At 47.1% G+C, this 20,390-nt stretch overlaps 1 protein-coding gene across 1 annotated transcript in view; it reads right to left on the reverse strand.

Moving 5' to 3' along the window:
- The window catches only part of FOSL2 (FOS like 2, AP-1 transcription factor subunit), a 65,242-nt gene that overhangs the window by 16,259 nt on the left and 28,593 nt on the right, over nt 1–20,390 (reverse strand). The window contains exons 2-3 of the mRNA XM_069608723.1: nt 3,967–4,221; nt 619–726 (exon numbers count right to left, since the gene is read on the reverse strand). Coding sequence (XP_069464824.1) covers nt 619–726; nt 3,967–4,221 — 363 coding nt within the window. The remainder of the gene's footprint in view (nt 1–618; nt 727–3,966; nt 4,222–20,390) is intronic.

The following is a 20,390-nucleotide window of genomic DNA, read 5'->3' on the forward strand; positions in this document are numbered from 1 at the left end:
CCACGACTTAAGGGGTGGCGCTGCTTGCATGAAATATTCAAATGGATGGGGTGGCGTCTGTGTAAACCTTTCACTCACACAAACCAGGCGAAAGAATTCAGTGCATGTGGAATATACAGGCCATTCAATTGCATACATTAGGCACTGAAAATGCCTGCTACTCCTGCACTTAATAGTTAGTACCGCTCAACTTTGGTAGGTTGTGTGATGCCAGGCTGCCACTCCTTCAGGTGAAGACACGTGGGACACTCGCAACCCCTCCCCTCAGAGGGAAACAGAACATGCTAAGTCTACATGAATCCTTTCTGGGGTGTTAGTTGTGTCACATGTATTGGTCCTACTCTCAACCTTGGGGGTCACTGGGCTGGAGAAAACCAAGGCATTTGTTTTTTGCGGGTGAGCTCTTTCAACTTTAGACTGGTAATGTCTTGGGTGTGTGTCATTAATGGCCATACCCACAACACCTCAACGAAGGCTACTGGGCGGCTGGCCTAGTTTTTGTCGGGTGGCCTCACCTATGGGAGCCCTCTTGGTATTCCAAATCCCAAATTGCTATCCAGGCTGGCCTCCGAGTAAATCATGTCAGTGTCATTGCGAAGGCGCATGCGCTGTACGTACTGCCTGGAGCTTGTCGGTCAGCTCTCGGCGCCTGTTGCGACATTTTGCTGCAGCCAACTTGTTCCTCTCTCGCCGTACCCTGCGTTTCTCCTCTTCTTCGGGTGAGAGCTACATCGGAAAAAATAATTCAAGAACCGGTTAGAACATGTTGGTTTTTGTAGCAGTTTTTACATCCAACACAGTGGCCACGACAGAACAAGGAGGGACAGGAAGCACAATTGAGCAAGAGGAAAACGAACCCGCAACCAGGGCCAAAGTAGGAAGAAGGCCCACTCCATGCCAGATAAGGGATTGCACAAGCGGGGGTCACCGTGCAGCGCAGGCGTGGCGCAGGCAGCTTCTTTGAAAGTGAAGGCGCTTTCCAGCGAATGCAACCGCAACTAAAACGTCAAACAAGCCTGCAATACAGCCTTCCCTGTGAGTAACTGTAGAAAGTTATTTTAGTATTCTCGGCCACAAACTCGCATTTTGGGTGCTCTCTGCCAATTCGATTAACCATCACAGTATCCCCTGGAAGGCTTCCATGGTACATGTTTGAAGCGCTTTGCTTCTGCACGGTATATATCGCACCACTACATTTTCAAGCCAATCGGTGATCCCCTTTCTCAAATGCAGCCACTTCGTTCCCCTTTTTGTCCCCCAGGCCCAATCTCATCACTTAAATGTGCTCATTTTTTTCTCTCTAGTACCCTGTTGAAGCCTACAGATTGTATTATGAAATGTTAACAATATAAAAGTTTAAGTGTTACTAAAATAGTTAAATTACCCAAACATGAAACCACCCTAAAGCAACGACACCATTCATGTAACTACACTGTGTATGAGGGAAAACCCATTAGTCTTTGTGCTACATCTCGTGGCACCCTAGATTAATTTATAGGCCTCACCGCCATCCATGTGTTGAACTTAATTACTTAATTTACATACAGTTGTTTGAGCACGTGTTAGTCAGGCGTGTGTGGTGATAGGCACAATTGCGACTTAAACTGTACCCTTCCCAAACTGGGTGTACCTACCCTAGTACGTAAGGTGGCAGGCTCCCATGTTAGGTTACAGGTCACCAGAAGCACACAGGAGCTGCAGCTTATCTCGAGACGTACAACACGACCAGCTCGATCTGCGTATCCACTTAGTGAGGGAGGCCGGCACCCCACAAACCCTGTTTCTTCCTTTCACGATCACCTCTTAACTACACTGGCCCGCATAAGCCTTAGTAAATCTCATTCATTTATGTCTGGTGGCTTATCTTGGATGTCCATGCATACCAAACCCCAGTCTTGCATATTGCACGGGATCACTTGAACACATTGAGTGGTAGTGTGTGGCGCTCAAAGTATTCTAAAACACAGATCGAATTCATCATGCTTGAACCAATCAAGATGCAAACAAATGCTCCACTTCTTCCTTATCCCTCTGCAGATACGAGTCTGGCAATCCCATGTATGGACACAATGCATTCTCCAGGTCAAGCGTTGCTTGGGCCCCCTCCTCCCCCATTATGGTAACTGTCAGAGTAGCACTACACTGCTCGGGCCAAGAAAAGAGTCACAGAGACAGGAGTAGCAATCGAAGACAAAACAAGAAAGTTAGTCTTTCAATCATCTTAAGACCAATGCTGTAGCTTCTATTCCTAACTGTGGAGAAGGGGGGAAAAAAGGTGAAATGGTTGCCTACTGTACATGGCAATGGATATAAAGAACTAGTCCTATGCAAAAAAAAAAAGTTAGTTCCAAGCAATGCAATTCCTTTCATCATACAAAGTGAGGGAGCCTCTGATTAGAGAGGCGCTATCTAGCTCACACAAATAGGCATTTTTCATTAATGTTGTGATGTTTTCAGGCAATTGTGAGGCCTATTTGTTTCATCCAATGTATAGTCTTGGTGGGTAGAAGAACCACTAACCTCTCAAGGCTGGCATGGTGAAAGTGAACCATTTCCGTGTTCACAGTGTACTATGATCACTGCCATGGAGACAGGTGAGGGATTGTGTCAAATGGAGCAGATATCCAGCAAGAGTCTCTCCGGAAAGTGCCACTCAGCTGAGACTTGGACGGAATCATTTCTACCTGGTATACTGTACGGAAAACCGCCCTCGATATTCTTGAGCTTACCTAAAGATGTGATTGTCCAGGTCTGACCAGTAAGTCGCGAAGGAGGTTGAAAAGGAACACAGGCCTTATTTTGGATACACTGCACATAAAGCCCAAACTCAACGCAGCTCTATTTCAACCCCTTTTCGATGTACAAATAGTCCACGTTGGTTATATGTTTGGAACCAAAAGCTTGATCACCTTTCCTCCATTGCAGATTGTAAGTACGGTACACGCATGGTACAGTCACTAATGGCACAACCTCAAGGTTGCATGTTTTTCAACCCTGCATAACTCAATGTGCCCAATGGCTACAAGGAAATACAGTCCAGGCTTCAGTGCCAGTCCCCTCACCCCCAGCCTGTGCCACACTTGCACCCCCTCACCTTCATCCACCCCTGCCACACAGAGCCAACTCAAGCGTTCTATAGTTAACAGTATTTAAAAAGGAGCAGACATTCAACATCATGCTTTTTCTAATATAGAACAGAATCTCACCCGAATATGTAACAAATGTTCCAGTACATGTCTGCACTACTGTCTGCCACAAAACATTGCGTTAATCATAGAGACTAGATCATTCTTTTTTGCCCATTTTCAAGCATTCAATCAAAGAAATGCAGATCTTTCTGTAAATTACTCCCAGGTAAGATGACAACCACTGGGTAATGCCTATATACCAATGTTGCTTGTATAGGTCACCCGTTTTCAAGTTCAGTTTTAAGTGTCAGGTGTCAATCACTTCCCGTGTGCATACTGCAAGGAAGATGGAGTCGAACTAAGAGACCAGCACCTCTGACACGGAGGTAATGGTACGAACATAACACCAATCGCGCAGTGGTACAAACCATGCTAATTCCTGTTACAAGTGTTGGCAGCGATGAGGCAGAGGGTGGCGATGAAAGATATGCTTCTCCAGCGCACGTTGGAATGAACGTTTTCCTCGCGCACCATAAGCCCAAGAGAGCTGTTGCGTTGGCCTTGCTTCATGGACAACCGAATTGGGAAGGGGCGGGTGGGAAGGATGCGCAGTTTCTGCAGTGAGCCCTGTTTTCAAAACAATAAGATGCCTGAAATTTCCGACATCCAATCAGGGCATGGGGCGGCAGCAGCAAAGTGTGAGGGCCAACGTTTATGGAGGTGCGCACTAGGTTTTTAGGTTGGCTTAACTCTTAGCAATTCAAGCCTTGGACATTTCTAAAAGAGTATAAATGGCAACTGGTGCAGCACGTATGTGAAGGGAAACGGAGCCAGTTACCTGTTCATCTCTTCTCCGACGGCCCACTGTACTTCCAATGGTTTTGATAACACCCGGCCTTTGGAGGGCAGTGTGCCCAGTCATAGAGGACAAGCCGGGCATGGAGTGGCCGTATGGGTGCGAGCGAGAGTACGGGCTGGACATGGAGGTGATGACCGTGGGCTGCACCATCCACTGCAGGTCCTGGCTGGTGGTGATGGCATTAATGGTGGGAATAAAGGCACTGCTGGCTCCTGGCATGTCCGCTCGGAACTTCTGAAATGAAAGAGAAAAAAAAAATGTGTGAAAAGATATTTCACCGTTCACAGGGACAATGGAGGCCAACAATTACACAAGCAGGGACAGGGAGTGTCCATTCAAAACGACCGCCCCTGTACCTTGCAGTAAAATGGAACATTTAGTCAAAGTGCAATCCCTCTGCTAACCTACTTATCTCCTGAACGCATTTTTATGTGGATGGGGCTGAATCCAAGTAATCAAAGGGTTTACGCAGGAATCGAAATTCAGGTTAGATAAGCAGGAGCTACAAGCATTTCCTGGGTATGCAGCATTAACCAATAGCTAGTAGTCCACAAATCTAATGCAAATATGTCCCGTATGCTTTAAATGTCATGTAGATGTGTCCTAATGCTCATTTATAGTCCCCCCCCCCAAATGCATGGTTACATTTTCAAAGTTGTTTGTTTGGCCCTCAGTTGGCCTGGGAGCCAAAAGTAGCTCCTGGTAGCTGTTAATGTCAAGTTAACCGCTCTTCTAGGCTACAAGCAGGAGCTAAATAGCTACCAGCTCCCCTCAATTTCGTTCCCTGTTTATGTATATTTTTCTTTTCCAGATTAAGACACCAAGGGCCCTCGACACAAATTTAAGACCTCCAATAAAACCATTACATCTTAGTGCTGACTGAATAACAGAACGAACGAACTTCCTTCCGCAAAGGCTAGGACAAGAAGGAGCCAGAGTTTGTTTTTAAGTGTGGTTGTAATGGTAGCCTAGTTGGGGGGGGGCAACTAGAAGTAGGATGGGGAGATGAGGCGCAATGGAGTGAGCCAAGTCTTTGGGCAATAAATCAAGCTTGGTTAACATGGTGCCTTGTACAAAATAAGTGGTGAATGAGTAGTTTGTTGATAATGGAAAACAGCAGCCAGCCAGACGCGACTCCTGCAATTGGGTGAAAAACTAAAATGACTCACTGTGCAGACGTGAAAGTCCATTTTGCAGTGATTCCGATGCCAGGACTACACAATTTTTACACAGTAATTCATCTTATTAGGTTTTAAAATGAAAAACAACCTGTAACAGAGTACCAAGTAAGAGGGGCAGCAGTGTATCCAGTTTTCAGTCACACTCCCAGTGATCAAGCAAATCCAGTATTACATAGCAGAATATAGTGTAGCAGTGGTAACACGAGCAGTCAATAACTAAGGTACTACAAGTGCGGCTTCAGTCACCAGCCAAGCCCGTTTCACACCATCAAATGTTGGTCAGACCCTTCAACCCTTTATGGTTCATCTAGGTTTGGATTTCAATAGGGACGTTTTTCCAACAGTTTGGACCCCATCACTGCCAAGCTACGGCCTCCATCATAAATCCTTCTGAAGTAGGGGTTACACATTAAGAATGGCGGATCTGAGATTCGTTCTAGGTTGGTGGCTTGAGTTCAAGGGGGGTTGGCTCTGTATTCAGACAGGCGTTGTGCACAGTGCACAAAGTCTTGAAAATAATTGGGTGGTCGACAGCCAATCAAACCTTCAAAGCCGCTGACATCCTGTACCAAAAGTTTATCAGAGAACACCAATAGGCTGCTTTGTTCAGTAGAAACGTTAGCTAGTTAATCAGACGTTTATTGTGCTTCTACTTGCATGGGCGTCAGTAACCTAGTCTGGCAAGTGAGTTTCAGGTAAACCTAAATTAACTGTAGAAATTTTTCTGCGCTGCTTTCACATCCTTCATCTTTCCTTGATTGTAACAAGTGGAAAACTACCCACGGATACGAGGAGAGTGTCAAAGTGGTGTGTGCAAAGCACAATACATACTCCCCAAGAAAACAAAAGGGGGGGGGCTATTTGATTTCTTTAGATTTAGCACTGGTGTGGAAAAACGATTCTTCTACTCGGCTACTTTAAATATGTGCAAATAGCATCTAGACCCGACGGTAAAGTTTCAAGCTATTAGATTGCCAGAAAGTCACTTGCTACCACACCACCATTTTATATAAGACGGCACACCGTTTCTTACCTGGCAAGGGTCAGTGATCACTAGACAACAGCTAGTGCAAGTTTTGCACCTTGTCTATATAAATGTAAAATCATTCGGCATGAACATTCTCCAGAGATGAAGATGGGATTAGCCCAGGTACGGATCAATTCAGGACCAGCTCGTATGCTCACATCACCCACCACCCGAGAGGGGTGGTCCTCATACAGCGGGTTCGGATGCACTTCACGAGTGTGAGCAGATTGGCGCCAATAGTCATTCACATGCATTTTGTCGTTAATGGACCAGGACTTCAAGCATGTAGCCTGTGGGCCACAAAGTGAAAAAAAAATGGCCTAGTGAGATGGAACTGGGGGATCCAGACATGGAGGCCCACATGGAAGGCAAGCATAGATTAATAGAGAACGCTCATGTTCCTGAGCAGCTTACGCTACGAATTTAACAAATGTACCATCAAGGACAGTGAAACTCTTACACAATCCTCCAGCATGGGGTCTCGCATGGATTCACAGGCTAAGAATCCTCAGTAAAAACAGTTTCACTATGAACTGTATTTCTCCTTTAAACCAATCACTGTCCTGGGTCATACTGGCCCCATCCAATGACAGTCCTCTCCCTAAGCCCCGCCTTACAGCAGCCATCTTCAGATTTTTACTGCTCGCTTCCTTGTTGGGAGTTCTGAGTTTTCTCCTCTAGTATTTGTATGTTTTTTCATGTTTTTGACAGAAAAAGCTCTATTTTTGTTTCGAAGCCTGTGTGCTCTTTGCTTCTCCTGCAACATTGGGGACCCGTTATTGGTGAAGTTCAGCACCCCTCAAGAACAAAGATTCTAGAAGGCCATTGGGCCTACTTCGCACCCTCTGACCGTGACTGAGGAGGAGGAAGAAGAGGTTCCTCTTCTGGCCCTGCACCAAATGCAGGCTACGGAATGTTTGTGTGGAGGATAAGCACCTGCAATGCCTCTAATGTCTGCACCCGGACCACAGGAAAGTGGAGTGTGAGATATGCCTCAGGTTCTCCAAGAAGACGACAGCCAGGCACAGTATGCTAGAAGCATGGCTTAACGCCAAGGACTCTGATCTGTGCTCCCAGTGGGGTCATCCCTCAACCAGGACCTTTCGGTCCGAGGAGAGCTCTTCTAAGTCCTTTGAGGGCGCATCATCCGTGGAGGTCCAAAATAAGGCCAGGAGCCGCATTCCATCTGGTTTGCCACGGAAGCAGGTCCCAGCGTGGATAGGGCGGAATCATCACCTTCCGCCTCCATTGCCAGCTGGTAATTAAGCTCCTCTTCGAAAAGGAAATCTACCCCGGCTAAACTACGTGAGAAATCTGAGAAGCCGCAGATGGAAGAGAAGGCCGAACAGCCCAAGCAGGTTTAACCAGCACAGGCTAAGACCTAGTCGATGACTGCCATTGGTGCTGATCCTGCAAACCCCCCGCTCCCCCCCCACTCCCCAGGTATGACACCACTGCAGTGACTTTGACAAAGTCTGCTGGCACGCCAGAAAGGGGGTGGGGGGGAGGAACCGGCATAGGTCCCCCTCAGGGGGTGAAAAAGGGAGAGGCTAGAAGGCCCCGAAGCAGCCCCCACAGGCTGTCGCCCAAGCCATGGAGGTCTCGTTCAAGGACGACGGAGACCAAGAGTCCTTACACACGGTCCACGAGGACGTTGAAGAGAATGACGATGGCGCAGGGCCTAGTTTTCCTGTTCACCCTGCTCGGCCGAGGGACATTTCCTTGGATATTCTGTCGACTCTGCACACCTTGTTGGCAGAGATTCAGATGGGGATGGCTCCAGAGGAGGAATCATCATCTGACCTCCCATTTCAACCTCTGCCACCACATCGGGTTTCTTATCCCCCAGCGGATCCGGGGACGAATACAGTCATGACGGAAAACATTGTTGCAGCGGATGGCAAATCTCCACATTTGGATGCTCTGCATAGGGGGTTCCCAGCAGATGAGGTGGGCACTCCATGATCTCCAGAGCCTCTGAGCTAGTGCCTGAGGAAACCAAGGAGGGCTTCTTGTACCAGAGGCCAAGAGCAAGACTGTCATGGTCATTCCCCTTCTGGACGAAGTTTGGGAAGAGGGCCTGACCCTCATGAAGGACTCTTGCACACACCAGCCAAACTGGATAGGCTGGAGAAGAAATATCTGGTGCCGGACTCCACGCCCCTGAGGTTGCAGACATCGCCGATGTACCAGTGGCCGCAAGGAAACTGTTGGCCAACCAGTCCTAGTCGTCTTTGGTCTCTCTGGACAGCGAGGATGGACGCTGTGGGAGAGAAGGTTATTACACCACAGTGTCCACTATCAAGGTGGCCAACAGGCAGGGAGTTGTGTTACAACTGGGGCCGAGGCAATTGCTCCCTTCCAGGAAGGGGAGGTAGCATCTGATCACACCATCACAGTGGCATTGGACGTCACTGCCACAGAGTTCCAGCAAATGTGGAACAATGTCTGCCTGCATCGCCAAGTCTGGATGAAGGCCATGAATTTACGCCAGGGGATCCAAGCGAAGGTGCTGGACATGCCCTTCAACAGAGATCATATTTGGGAAAGTCATTGACCAGTCCGTTCAGGCCATCAAAGCGGATACGGCCCGTTCCCTGGACACCAACTAGCAGCCCTGCTCTTCTTTTCGCTCCTACAGGGGAAAGTCAAGCAGGTTTTTTTAAAAGCTGATCTACGTCGTACCACCAGCCTTCCAGATCCACAACTCAGGAAGCCTTTAGATGCCATTCCCAGGCCTATGGTAGCGCTGGACAGCATCACCCGCAGAAGCAAGCCTAAACCAGCCGGGACACCACTTGTGCACCCCGGTGGGAGGCCGGCTGACAAGGTTAGTCAGCGAGTGGATAAATATCACCACAACAGATGGGTGCTGGACACACCCTGTGCCAACTGAGGTGTCCGCGGATCCCTCCGGTTACCCATCAGGAGTAGCACATCTCTCAGCTCCTGGAAGAGGTAAGGCCCATGCTGCGAAAAGGGGCAATAGAGCTAGTTCCCCAGTGACTCAGGGGCTCTGGATTCTATTCCAGATTCTTTCTGGTCAGAAAGAAGACAGAGGGCTGGGGGCCCATCCTAGACCTACCACGTCTGAACAAATATCTAAAGTCCCAAAAATTCAGGATGGTTATGTTGCAACCCGTGCTTGGCCAACTGCAGAGAGACTTCTTGACGTTGTTGGACCTGGAGGGCACTACTTCCTCAAGAAGCATCAAAGGTTTCTACGTTTCATGGTTCAGAGATAGTCCTACCAGTTCAAGGCCCTACCCTTTGGCTTGAAGTCAGTCCTCAGAGTGTTCACGAAATGCATGACACCAGTGGCGGCCCATCTAAGTCTACAGGGCATACATGTATCCCCATACCTGGACGGCTTGCTGATTCCCGCTTGCGGGAGCTGGCTGGACAAACTGAGGCGACCATCCGGCTACTAATGGATCTGGGATTCTCCGTCAACTATCCAAAGTCCTGCTTAACACCATCACATAACGCAATGTTTCTAGGCACCAGTCTCCATACAGTGTCTTGCTTGGCATCACCCACGGAGGAAAGGATAGCAGCCATTATAGGGAAGGTGCAACAGCTGTCTTTGACAAAGACTGCCGCAGTTCGGGCCATCAAGTTGTTACTGGGCATAATGTTGTCCTGCATCTACCTCGTCCAGCTGTGTAGGTTGCAAATGTGACCCCTACAGGAATTCCTGGGCGCTCGCTGGATACAGGTGTCCAGAAGCTTCACAGACAAGATGCCTCTTGACGTCGAATTCTGTCGGGCGATAGTATGGTGGGACATTTGCTCCAACATCTCTCAAGGCATATGATTTCAGTGCCTGCCATACCAGGAGACTGTCACCACAGACTCCTCCCTAGAGAGATGGGGAGTGCACACCGGTCACCTGCACGCCAGAGGCCTGTGGCTACCGGAGGAGAAGGATCTTCTCATCACCATCCAGGAGAGCTACATGCAGTGTTCTGGGCCCTCAAGTCGTTCCTCCAGTCTCTGAAAGGCAAGGTGGTGAGGATCTTCATAGACAACACCACCATGTTTTGCATCAGGGGGTGGAGGGGTACTCAATCCCTGGCACTCCAAGTAAGCGCAGGATTTGTGGCGCTGGACCGTCGGACAGGAGATTTTCCTAGTCTCTCTCTACCTGGCGGGAGTGAAGAACACCATTGCAGACTCACTCAGCAGGGAACTGCGCTCCTGCCATGAGTGGGAGCTTTGCCAGGATCAGGTGGACTGCCTGTTCGCCAAGTGGGGCAGGCCCCAGATAGATCTGTTTGCGACAGCGGCGACCTCACATGTCAAAAGGTTTACGAGCAGTTTCCAGCAGCCAAGGAGCCAGGGGGACACGTTCTCCTTCCCGTGGGAAGGGCTGTTCCTATGCACGTTCCCCCATTCCCTCTCCTGCTACAAGTCATCAACACACTGTGTCCAAGATGATACTCATCGCTCCGGTGTGGCTGAGGCAGATTTGGTATCCAGACCTTCTCAGCGTCTCCTCCGGTTTAGCTGCCAGTGGTTCCGGATCTTCTCACCAGAGAAGGAGGCGCAATCCTTCATCACATCCCAGGATCACTGAACCTGAGGGCTTGGCACCTGCAGCCCTAGAGTGGGAGGATATGTGTTGCCTGCGGACTGCAGGGAGGTCCTCGCCAAGGCATGGGTGTGGTCAACTTGAAGTGCTATGGTCAGAAGTGGAAGCGTTTTGCTACGTGGTGCTGGTCTCAGAAGATTACCCCTCTGAGGGCCACGACCCTGCAGGTCCTTCCATACTGGTGCATGCTTCTATCAAGGTACATCTTGCAGCTATCTCCCATTACACCAGGTCTCCAGGAAGATCTTCATTTTGGTCTCATCGACTCGTCAAGGTGTTCCTCAAAGGACTATCTTTCCTGCCAGAGAAGGCTCCTGTTCTGGCGTGGGAACTCAACATGGTTCTGACAAGGCTCATATGGGCTCCCTTTCGAGCCTATGCATCAGGCCCCTCTCAAGTTCCTCTAATGGAAAGCGGCTTTCCTTGTGGCCATCGCCTCTGCAAGTTGAGTAGGTGAGATTCAGGCCCTATCCTACAAGCAACCATATCTGACTTTCCACGAATCTAAGGTGGTGCTGCGTACACACCCCTCTTTCATGCCAATGGTTCCAATGGAATTCCACCTCAGCAAGCCTTTGGCATTACCAGTTTTATCCCCAAAGCTTTCATCACCAGCTGACAGGGCCATGCACTCGCTGGACGTTGCTTGTGCCCTGAGGTTCTGCGTGACACGCATAATGAGTTTTCATAACACTTCACAACTGTTCGAGACCTTTTGTCCTGTGAACCATGAGAACGCCTTCTCAAAGGCTTCCATTTCAAGGTGGCTCTCTGACTGCATCACGCACTGTCATTAGTTGGCAAACGGACCGCTGCCTGGCCGTCCAAGAGCCCAGTCCACCAGAGCGATTGTTGCGATGACAGCGTTCGTGTCTGGTGTGCCCCTGCTGGACATATGCAGGGCTGCTACGTGGAGTTCCACACACACCTTCACTAAGTTCTCCTGCGTTGATGGGGATTCCAGAGAGGAGTCCAGAGTTGGCCAAGCAGTGCTATGCAACCTGTTGGCTTGAGGTGAGTCTGTTCCAGAGAGTTATTGCTTCTGTTGCGCCTTGCCATGTCCCATGGTTTGGTAATGTTGTACTGCTATGTATTCGTTATTCATGAGCATGTGAATCCATGCCAGACCCCATGCTTGAGAAGTTACTTACCTGTAGATGGCTGTCAGAGGAGGGGCTTAGGGAGAGGACTGTTATTGGATGGAGGCAGTATGAGTCCAGAGGACAATTAATGGTTTAAAGGAGAAATACAGTTTATAAGTGAAAGTAAAACTATTTTTCATTTTACCAAGGATTCCCAACCTGACGACTGAATATTCAAGAGCATGTGAATCCATGCTGGAGAACAATAGTTACAGGTAAGTAACTTAAACCTTCCATTGCACGAATGTTGTGCTTTCGTAAATTGGCCAGCATCTAAGCCAGGGTTCTGAAAGCAGACCCATTACAGATTTCTGCAAATGGAACAGGTTTTGGGGGTTGGGGGGGTTCAACATTGGCAAACCAAGGCATCTTCAGAATGGGGGTCAAAAAGGAAATATCTGGGTAACCCCTATTGGCTGCTGGGGACCTAAAATATGACTACATAGGGTGGGGTTTAAAATCCTCAAAACCTATCTGAAGTTTATATCAGATGTTGGGAGTATGAGAGTCCCACAGCTCCAGAAAAAGGAGCCCCGCCACAACATAACCCTTCTCACTGCGTTCAGACCATGTAGGCACCAAGTTTATGGAAACCACGCCTAGAGCTGTGCGGTAACTAAAAAAAAAAGCATTGGAAATGCCTAGTTTGGGCTTTTGCGTAGGTATGGCCAAGGCACTTGCCAGGCACTGCCCATTCATGGTAGCAGGTGAGAGTACTTGGGCATGTAACAGTAGCGCCTGGCAAATGCCCAATACTTGTACACAAGCCAAAACTGATGGCTTTGCCAATGCTGGTTAACAGGACTTTGCAGAGTGCTCATAGTGGCTGAAGGACACCAGTACTGGGTTTACAACTCCAATTAAGTCATTAACTCTTAGAAGATCGCTTTAAAAAATACTGGCAGGCACTTCGAGTGCAAAGTTTGATGGTAAGACTAAAACGAGCTCAAAGAGTTCCCATGAGGAGGTTTTTTGTACGGTGGGAATGGCCATGGGAATTAGCATGGCAATGGTTAGGCAAATACGACACCTACACGCTGTGTCCCTCCTTGTATGCCATTTCTCCATATCTGTACTGTAATGACCTGTGGACCCCGAGAGGAGCAAATCTAAACAAGCACAGGTGAGATTTTGATCTGGGACTGCACTTCGCAAAAGCCGAGACGCAAACGCAGGCTTATATTTCAGGGGGAAAAAAATGGAAAGCGAGGGTGTAGGGGTCATTTCTTCCCCCCCCCCTAAAATATTCTTGACAGATTCCCTGTAAATACATTATTAAAATAACCTCCAGAGAAGGCGTTCAAGATTCGACAGAAAATAACACAAAACGGTCACCTGTGGCCCTGGTCACAGGATGTCGCACACTTGTTTGTTGGGTCTATAAAGAGAACGCCATCCCTTCTCAGGCACGCCTGCCCATTTTACAGCCCAGGCTCTGATTGGCTAACATGGCACTTATTAAAGGTGGAGATTAGGCGAGACAAGGGAGTCACCAAAGTAATGCAGAAAAGGAGATTGCAGCCGAAGGTGGGCCGACAAGGAGTGTAAGAGAAGAGTGGGTGGAACAAAGGGGGTGGGATGGAGACTTATTGACACTGAAATGTGTATGCTGCATTGACTGTCGGGAAGCGCAGGCTCTCAGAGGATAGAGGGCCAAGCCACTTCCAAGACTCAAAAGCTGGAGTCGTCCCATGCTTTTCACAGAACACCGGACATTGAGTCTGCAAATAGTGGAGGAGCACACATTAGCAAATGCTTCGTTTAACTGGGTGTACAGCTTGAGCTGTTTTGCAGAAGCAGAAATTAGTTCAGATCCAGTACACCGGCCTAAATTGTTTTTTTTAATCGTCGTTTTTTTATCGAGGATAGCTCAGCGGCAACGTGCTCGCCTTGGCAGCAAGACGACATGGAACCACACAGGTTCGATCCCCGGATCCGCGCTTAGAAACCTCTGGGTATTAGGAGCGTTATATAAATAACCTATCATATCATAAATTAGAAATTCCCACAAAGGTCGTGCCATATGCAGCCATCAGATGCCCCATTACAACTGGTGCCTCCATGTAAGCAGTGTTCAACTATAAGCAGTAGCTCCATAAAAAGCCCATGATTAATTAGCTCTGCGGACGTGACATATGGCGAGCTCAGAAAGCAGGTCTTGCCTACAGCCGGCACTGTAGTTCATTGGGCATTCTCTTAAAAGTCCGTCCCCAGTGGACTTTATGTAGCTCCACCTACCGAGTTCCAAAATCGGAAACTTTGTCCAAGTTGTATAGAACTTTAGTTGGAATAGTACGAATATTAAAGCGGGGGAGAGGGGCGCACAAATCGGCAGCATTGGGTTTACCCGTTTTATGTCGGAATCAAACATTTCAAAATGTGGCACCAGTGTACAGTGCCATCACTTTGCACTCCCTTGATGTAGCAGGACGTGGTCATTTTTCCGCCCATAGGCGTCCACCACACTTCTTTCCCCATAAATGTGCGTTTGCTTGTATAAACATTGGAATGTGGGCAAGCCACTGTAAACAGTGGGTTCACAAAGGGCTTCACTGCAAGATTCTCAGCACTTGTGTTTGGATTTCCGACTGGTTTAACCCCTTGCCCCATTTAGCCATATTATACATGCTTTACAGCCCTTGGGATTTTAAATGGCGTTCACGCCCCTTGTCCCTTCTGCTTAAGCTGAGGTCCAGAACTCTGAAGTGGGACTATTACACCCCTAGCTCTCTTCCCCTACGCTGTAATGCTACATTCAAATTATGGACTGTTGAGACGGGGTCCATATAAACAAATGGGCCAGCATGGGGCCTTAACCACTGTTACAAGGCCAAGGCCTACGTTGTCTTCCCACCATTCCACATCAATGCTCACTTTCTTTTACTACAAGCACTTGTTTTTTTAGCAAGTTGGTTATTTTGCACTATTATAATGGCCTTTAACCTAGTTATGCTTGTTCTACTCTACTCTGGTTCAAGCATGTGCCTCATGTGCCTCGTGGGTACAAGGTAGACGGTCGCATCATCAGACGACATCCAAATGTGCCTCGTGGCTAAAGGACCGCCCACCATCCCATCCAGAGACGTCTTTATGGGAGGGCAAAAGGGGCACTTGCCCGGGGCCCCCACAAGGCTGCCTGGTCTAAAGTAAGATCTCATTGTTCACCAGACTTAAATAGCACACGCCAGGAGATTTTATGGCATGTTGCTGAGGCGCTAAACCTATTGCCTGTGTTTTCACTAGTACATTCTGCCTTGATCAATTAATCATGTAATGTTTTCTGTGCTCACTGTGGAATACATAGTTTGTGTGCTCCATACAGCACAACTTCTGTAGCATACTTTCCTTCTGTGGCAATTATGTTGATCATGTGCAATAGCCAAAGTTGAAATACATATTGATAAATTGAGTGCCACAATGGTTCAGAAGATATTTGTTAATATGAAAGATTAGACGAGCACATTCCAGGAAGGCTGACTGAACTTTTCCTATGTCTGAAGTTTATAAACATACCTGCATATGTACTTGATTTTGTAGCATAAGAGGTGCTATTATCAATAATGTTCCTGCACCAGATAGGGGTTGCTATAAAAACTAACATGTCATTCATATGGTCAAGGTCTAGAAATTGGTTTATTCAGATGGTGTGTTCTAAAACCTAGGCAATCCCCTCCAAAGTTGAGCATAAACTATTAGCCAAGAGGTGAATAAGTATCAAAATTCAAGACTGTGGAACCAAATCATTCATGCTAGTATCCTGGCTTTGCCAGAAGCCGATACAGTGATCTTGGTCAACTCATATAATACCTCTTGCATTACTGTGCTGTCTTCTGTGAGATTTGCCTTCTTGTATGCTAGTGGCATCGTTTAACTCATTACTTGATATTTCTTCTTATGTAGGCCATTTGAGTGGAAGGGGTGGTAGACAGGAGAGAGCGGACCAGATGTTGTAGGCCTTGTGCAAGCATATTTTGAGGTCTGCTCGTTTGACACAAAAAAGTCAAAGGTTTTTCTGCATGTTTATAATTCACAAGCCATTGTTTTGGAAGTATTTAAAGCTTAAAAGCTTAAAAGTACAAAAGCCATACCAAGATTAAATCTGTTAAATCACATCGATTGGTATGCTGGTACTTGTATACCTCCCTTGATGATGGAGAGAAATTAAGCTAGAATCATTCCCATTTTGCGTAACACCCACTGTAATATTTTGGTTTTAAAAATTGTCAGGTATGGAAATGTGATGTGTGCACTTTTAAAGTCAGTTTTATAAAATGAGATTGTTTTGGTACATGGTAAGAGCTGGAAAAGACAGTGTTCAAATGCAGAAATTGCATAGTTGGCACAAATCCCAGCTTCACCCCTTGAGCAATGTGTGATCCTGGGCATCTCATTTAATCTTTCATTGTCTAACCTCTCCGAATTGCCAGTCCCTGAACCTTTCAAAATAGTCACCCCTTCAGAGTGATTTCCTTCTCAGGGTATGATCTTCATAAAAGCCTCACTCATGGGTTCACTGGCTATAGGATTGCTTCCACTATATTAGTGAGCATTGATATAATGCACACCACAGGGACTTTTTCCCTTGATTTCTAATGGCAGCACTACTTGAAAACCATGTCCCACTTCTAATCTCAGTCTGTCTGGATAGACACACCTTCCAGTTAGCTTCTAATCTACATTCACTATCCATGCTATGCTACGTGTAGCTTTCTCCATCCTTACAATTGGTCTACTCTACCCATTCTTGAGCACTTTCGCATTTTCTGAGGCAGTTAATGTGAGTTATCTGTATATTATGCAGCCTGTAGTATTAATGCCGGACTGTATGTAAAAGGTACATGTAAACCTTTTGCATACAGTCCGGCATTAATACTACAGGCTGCATACCTTCCCGGATGCTATTGATCCTGTTTCTATACTAGAAGAGAAGTAAACTCTTCGTAGATTTCTAATGCTGGCCTTCACATGCTGCTTGTTTATCATTCTGATTAGAGCAAGAATGGAGAGGATAAGGGGACTTAAAGGGAGTAAACATGCTCATTTTGAATGCTGCGAGGCAGCATATCAACCTATAGGTTATGGTGACGTGGGCGGAGGGTGCCATCAGACATTTTGATCACTTAATTCCTTGGTTTGGTGGAGGGGAGCCCCAAAAATGCTTGAGATGGCTCTGATCCCATCTACACCACTCAAAGACTACCAAAATCCCAAGAGCCAGCGCTGCAAAGTTCACACCTCCTCGCTTTTTGTGGAAGAGCAGCCAATTATTTTGGACACAATTTAACTGTAGGAACCAGAAGCAACATTACACTGGGCTGGTTTGCTGTAAGACTGCAGTGTAGGTGAACTCGGCAGCGTAAAATTAGCATTGCACTGGTTATCTCGGAAACTGGCAAAGGGTAGAGTGCAGTGCAAACACTAGGTACTAGTCAAAAGCACAAGAACCTGTGAGTTTACAGGCTTTCTGAACATTCATATAGTTTGGTTCCAGGAGGTCTCAAGAAGCGGGCAGTTTACAGACTAACTGCGGAGTGCTGCGCTACACTGGGACACAGCTGCAAATGGTAGAGACCCATGGATCCACCTTGATCAGGGAGTAGTGCTGCGCTCTGCCACAGGCAGGAACGGAAAGCCACGAATGGGAGAAGACGTTGGTTATATTTTTCCCTTTTGTGGATGGCTGATGGGAAGAGAAACTGCCTAGAGCTACTTACATGCTGTCAATCAGCCTGGTGGACAAGGTCATACTTAATGTTCCGAGGTGTACCTTTCACAAGTCTGACATAGTCCCCAAGAACGACAGCAGCCAGCTCTGCTTTGTATTCCAATTTCTGGCGTGCACTTTTCTCATGTGACAAACATCGCAAGACTTGAAATCTGATCACTCTTGTTGGGTGTCAGTGTTGTGCCAAGACAATTCGGCGTGTGCAACCCCTTTCAACTTGCTATTGTTCGGAATTTGCTCTTGTTTGATACCATTTTTTGGACATGAAGAAACAGTGAAAACAAATTTGGTATCCAGAACCGTATATTTTTTTCTTCTGCAGTAAGGCAGTGTCTTGGGTTGAAATTGATTAGTAGCACTTCCTTCTGAACTGACACCTGGATTGTTGTGGTCACTGGTCCACCAGCAACACTGCAATGTTTCACTTGTATGTCTATTGTGCCCCCCCCCGTGAGTCCTAGCTGAGTATCAATTTGCATTACTTTCATATGCATAATTCTTACAGGTTGCACATTATTCATCAACATTTTGTAGATTTATCAATTTGTTGTACTGTTCTCCTAATCATTAATTTAACTGGAATCTTCTAACACACACACATGCAGCGACATTCACCAGCCCCCACCTAACAACTTGGTTTCAATGACATAACCTTGTCTACTGTGGCCTCCACTCAACTGGTAGGAAATTTGTTGTGCTGCACTGGCCCCTATGCATGGCTGGAAATGCATAGAGTTACTGTGCAGTGTCATGTGCTGCTGGGTGTCTGCAGCATTGTCCGTCCTGCTTGCAACCTGTAGATTTGCATAATGCCGTCTCCACCCTCAAACCCGAACTCTGCATAGGCGCTCCTAAACCAATATCGCAATGCATGTGGGCGGCCACGTGAAACCTAGTATTGGAGTCCAAGCCAGCACAACGCCTCCAAGAGCCTACCTATGCAATCAGCTGACTAGGGCACCCGTTGTACCCTGCCTTGCACCAACAGATCACCAGATAAAGGCAATATGCATTAAAGCAGCATTCTGGTTGATCAGGCACTAGCCTGTGCAGCAAATGCCCTTTTAAGCAGTGCTACAAAACCAAACCATACCAGACCAAACCATACCAATGGCAGCTGGGCAATATTCAAAGCACCTTTTACATTGCGTTGTTCCATAATGAATTTGGGTGAAGAAATATAAACGTGAAAGTTGCTGCATCTTCATTGTGTTCTGTGTAGGATTCAATCCCCAAATACGAGTGTGGACACGGGTTTTATACACAATCTAGGCCAGTTTATGACACTACCCCTATAGAGAGTGGTTTTTAAATGCCTCTGTTCTTGAACCCGTAGTACCTTCAACCGACGGACTTGTACGTTAAAGCCCTGTAGGACACAGCCCAAGATGCTCTACAGTCGGGTCCCAGGGATGGGGGCCTCTGAATTTGTCAATTAAACGTTGGCTTTAAGTGCTATTTCTGAGTGGATGTCTTCCCGTTTTGAGGCTTAGGAAAGAATAACATTTCTATTTCCTCTGCTGCGTCTATCCTTGTCCACTCAAGCGCAGAGCTGGGAGATCTCTGATCCCACTTTCTCCTTTCAATTTCAAATGCATGTTTTATCTGTATCTCTTTCTTAATTTGTTCAATATCAGGAACATTTTGCACTTGCTCACCTTCTCTTCCATTCAAACTCTGCCCCAGTCACTGGTCCTTTACCGCCTTTATTACTGCTCCTTGCTTTGTTAGTTTACTTAATGTCTTTTTCACTCGATGGTCGGGACACAGTTTGCTCTCTGTCGGTTGCCTCTCTATCTTGCACGCCTCAAAGGACTTCCAGTTCAGCGTTGTTGTAAATTTTATTTCTTTGTTCTGTCTTTAAATCTGTTCATGCACGTGCCCCCATGCATCACTGTTCCTTGATTTCCTTCTACCAACTTACTTGGAATCTCTGGTTTTCTTCCCAAATCCTTCTCTGTCCTCAAACGCCTTTTGCGGCGTCCCGCCTCTGCTAATTTCAGCTCCTCGCCCACAGAATTCTCTCCCTGTTCAAAAAGCTGTCCCGCCTACTCCACTTTCCAGGCGGGGTGGGGGGGAAGCGGAGCAGAGACATTAAAACTGGTATCTCTCATGACCACCTCTCCGGCCACTTACCCGATACCCCATGCCCCTCCACCCCACTATGCTACGGGACGCCTCACTCTAATGTACGGAACTCGTTCATTGCCAGCCAGCTTTGTAGTGTAGAAAATCCACATACGTCCAGACTATCTCAATGAAGGTTACGTCCCCCTTTAAGTCCTAACTTTTAGTTATTAGTATCAATTCTAATTGCGCATTTGTGTAGAGAGGTAGGTTATGCCCGTAATGTGCCTTTTTTGTAATCTAAAAGAAACTGCCCTTACAAGGCCTTATACACTTGCCAACATGCTTTTCCATGGGGCATTAGAGAATCACATTGCCTCTAATGAATAGTAAAGCTTTTAGCCAACACATTCAGCGCCAGTGTCCTAATGGAGAGAAGAAGTAACTGACGGCAGATCAGTCTGCTGCAGACCTTGTGTGCCTGGCACTACGACCCCCTTGCATGCCCATAGACCTCCATGAAAGCGCTGGGCTGCTTCCAAATAGGATGCCTTAACTTGATGGAAAGAGCACTTGGTTTGGATGTTGTGACTTTAAGTGCTTTTCTTGGTGGCCATTGCTCCATACTTGTGCCTCTAATGGTTTCATGGTTACCCTACACAGCACA

Source organism: Ambystoma mexicanum, chromosome 4q (genome assembly GCF_040938575.1).
Source record: "Ambystoma mexicanum isolate Mex_15411 chromosome 4q, UKY_AmexF1_1, whole genome shotgun sequence".
NCBI classification, from domain to species: domain Eukaryota; kingdom Metazoa; phylum Chordata; class Amphibia; order Caudata; family Ambystomatidae; genus Ambystoma; species Ambystoma mexicanum.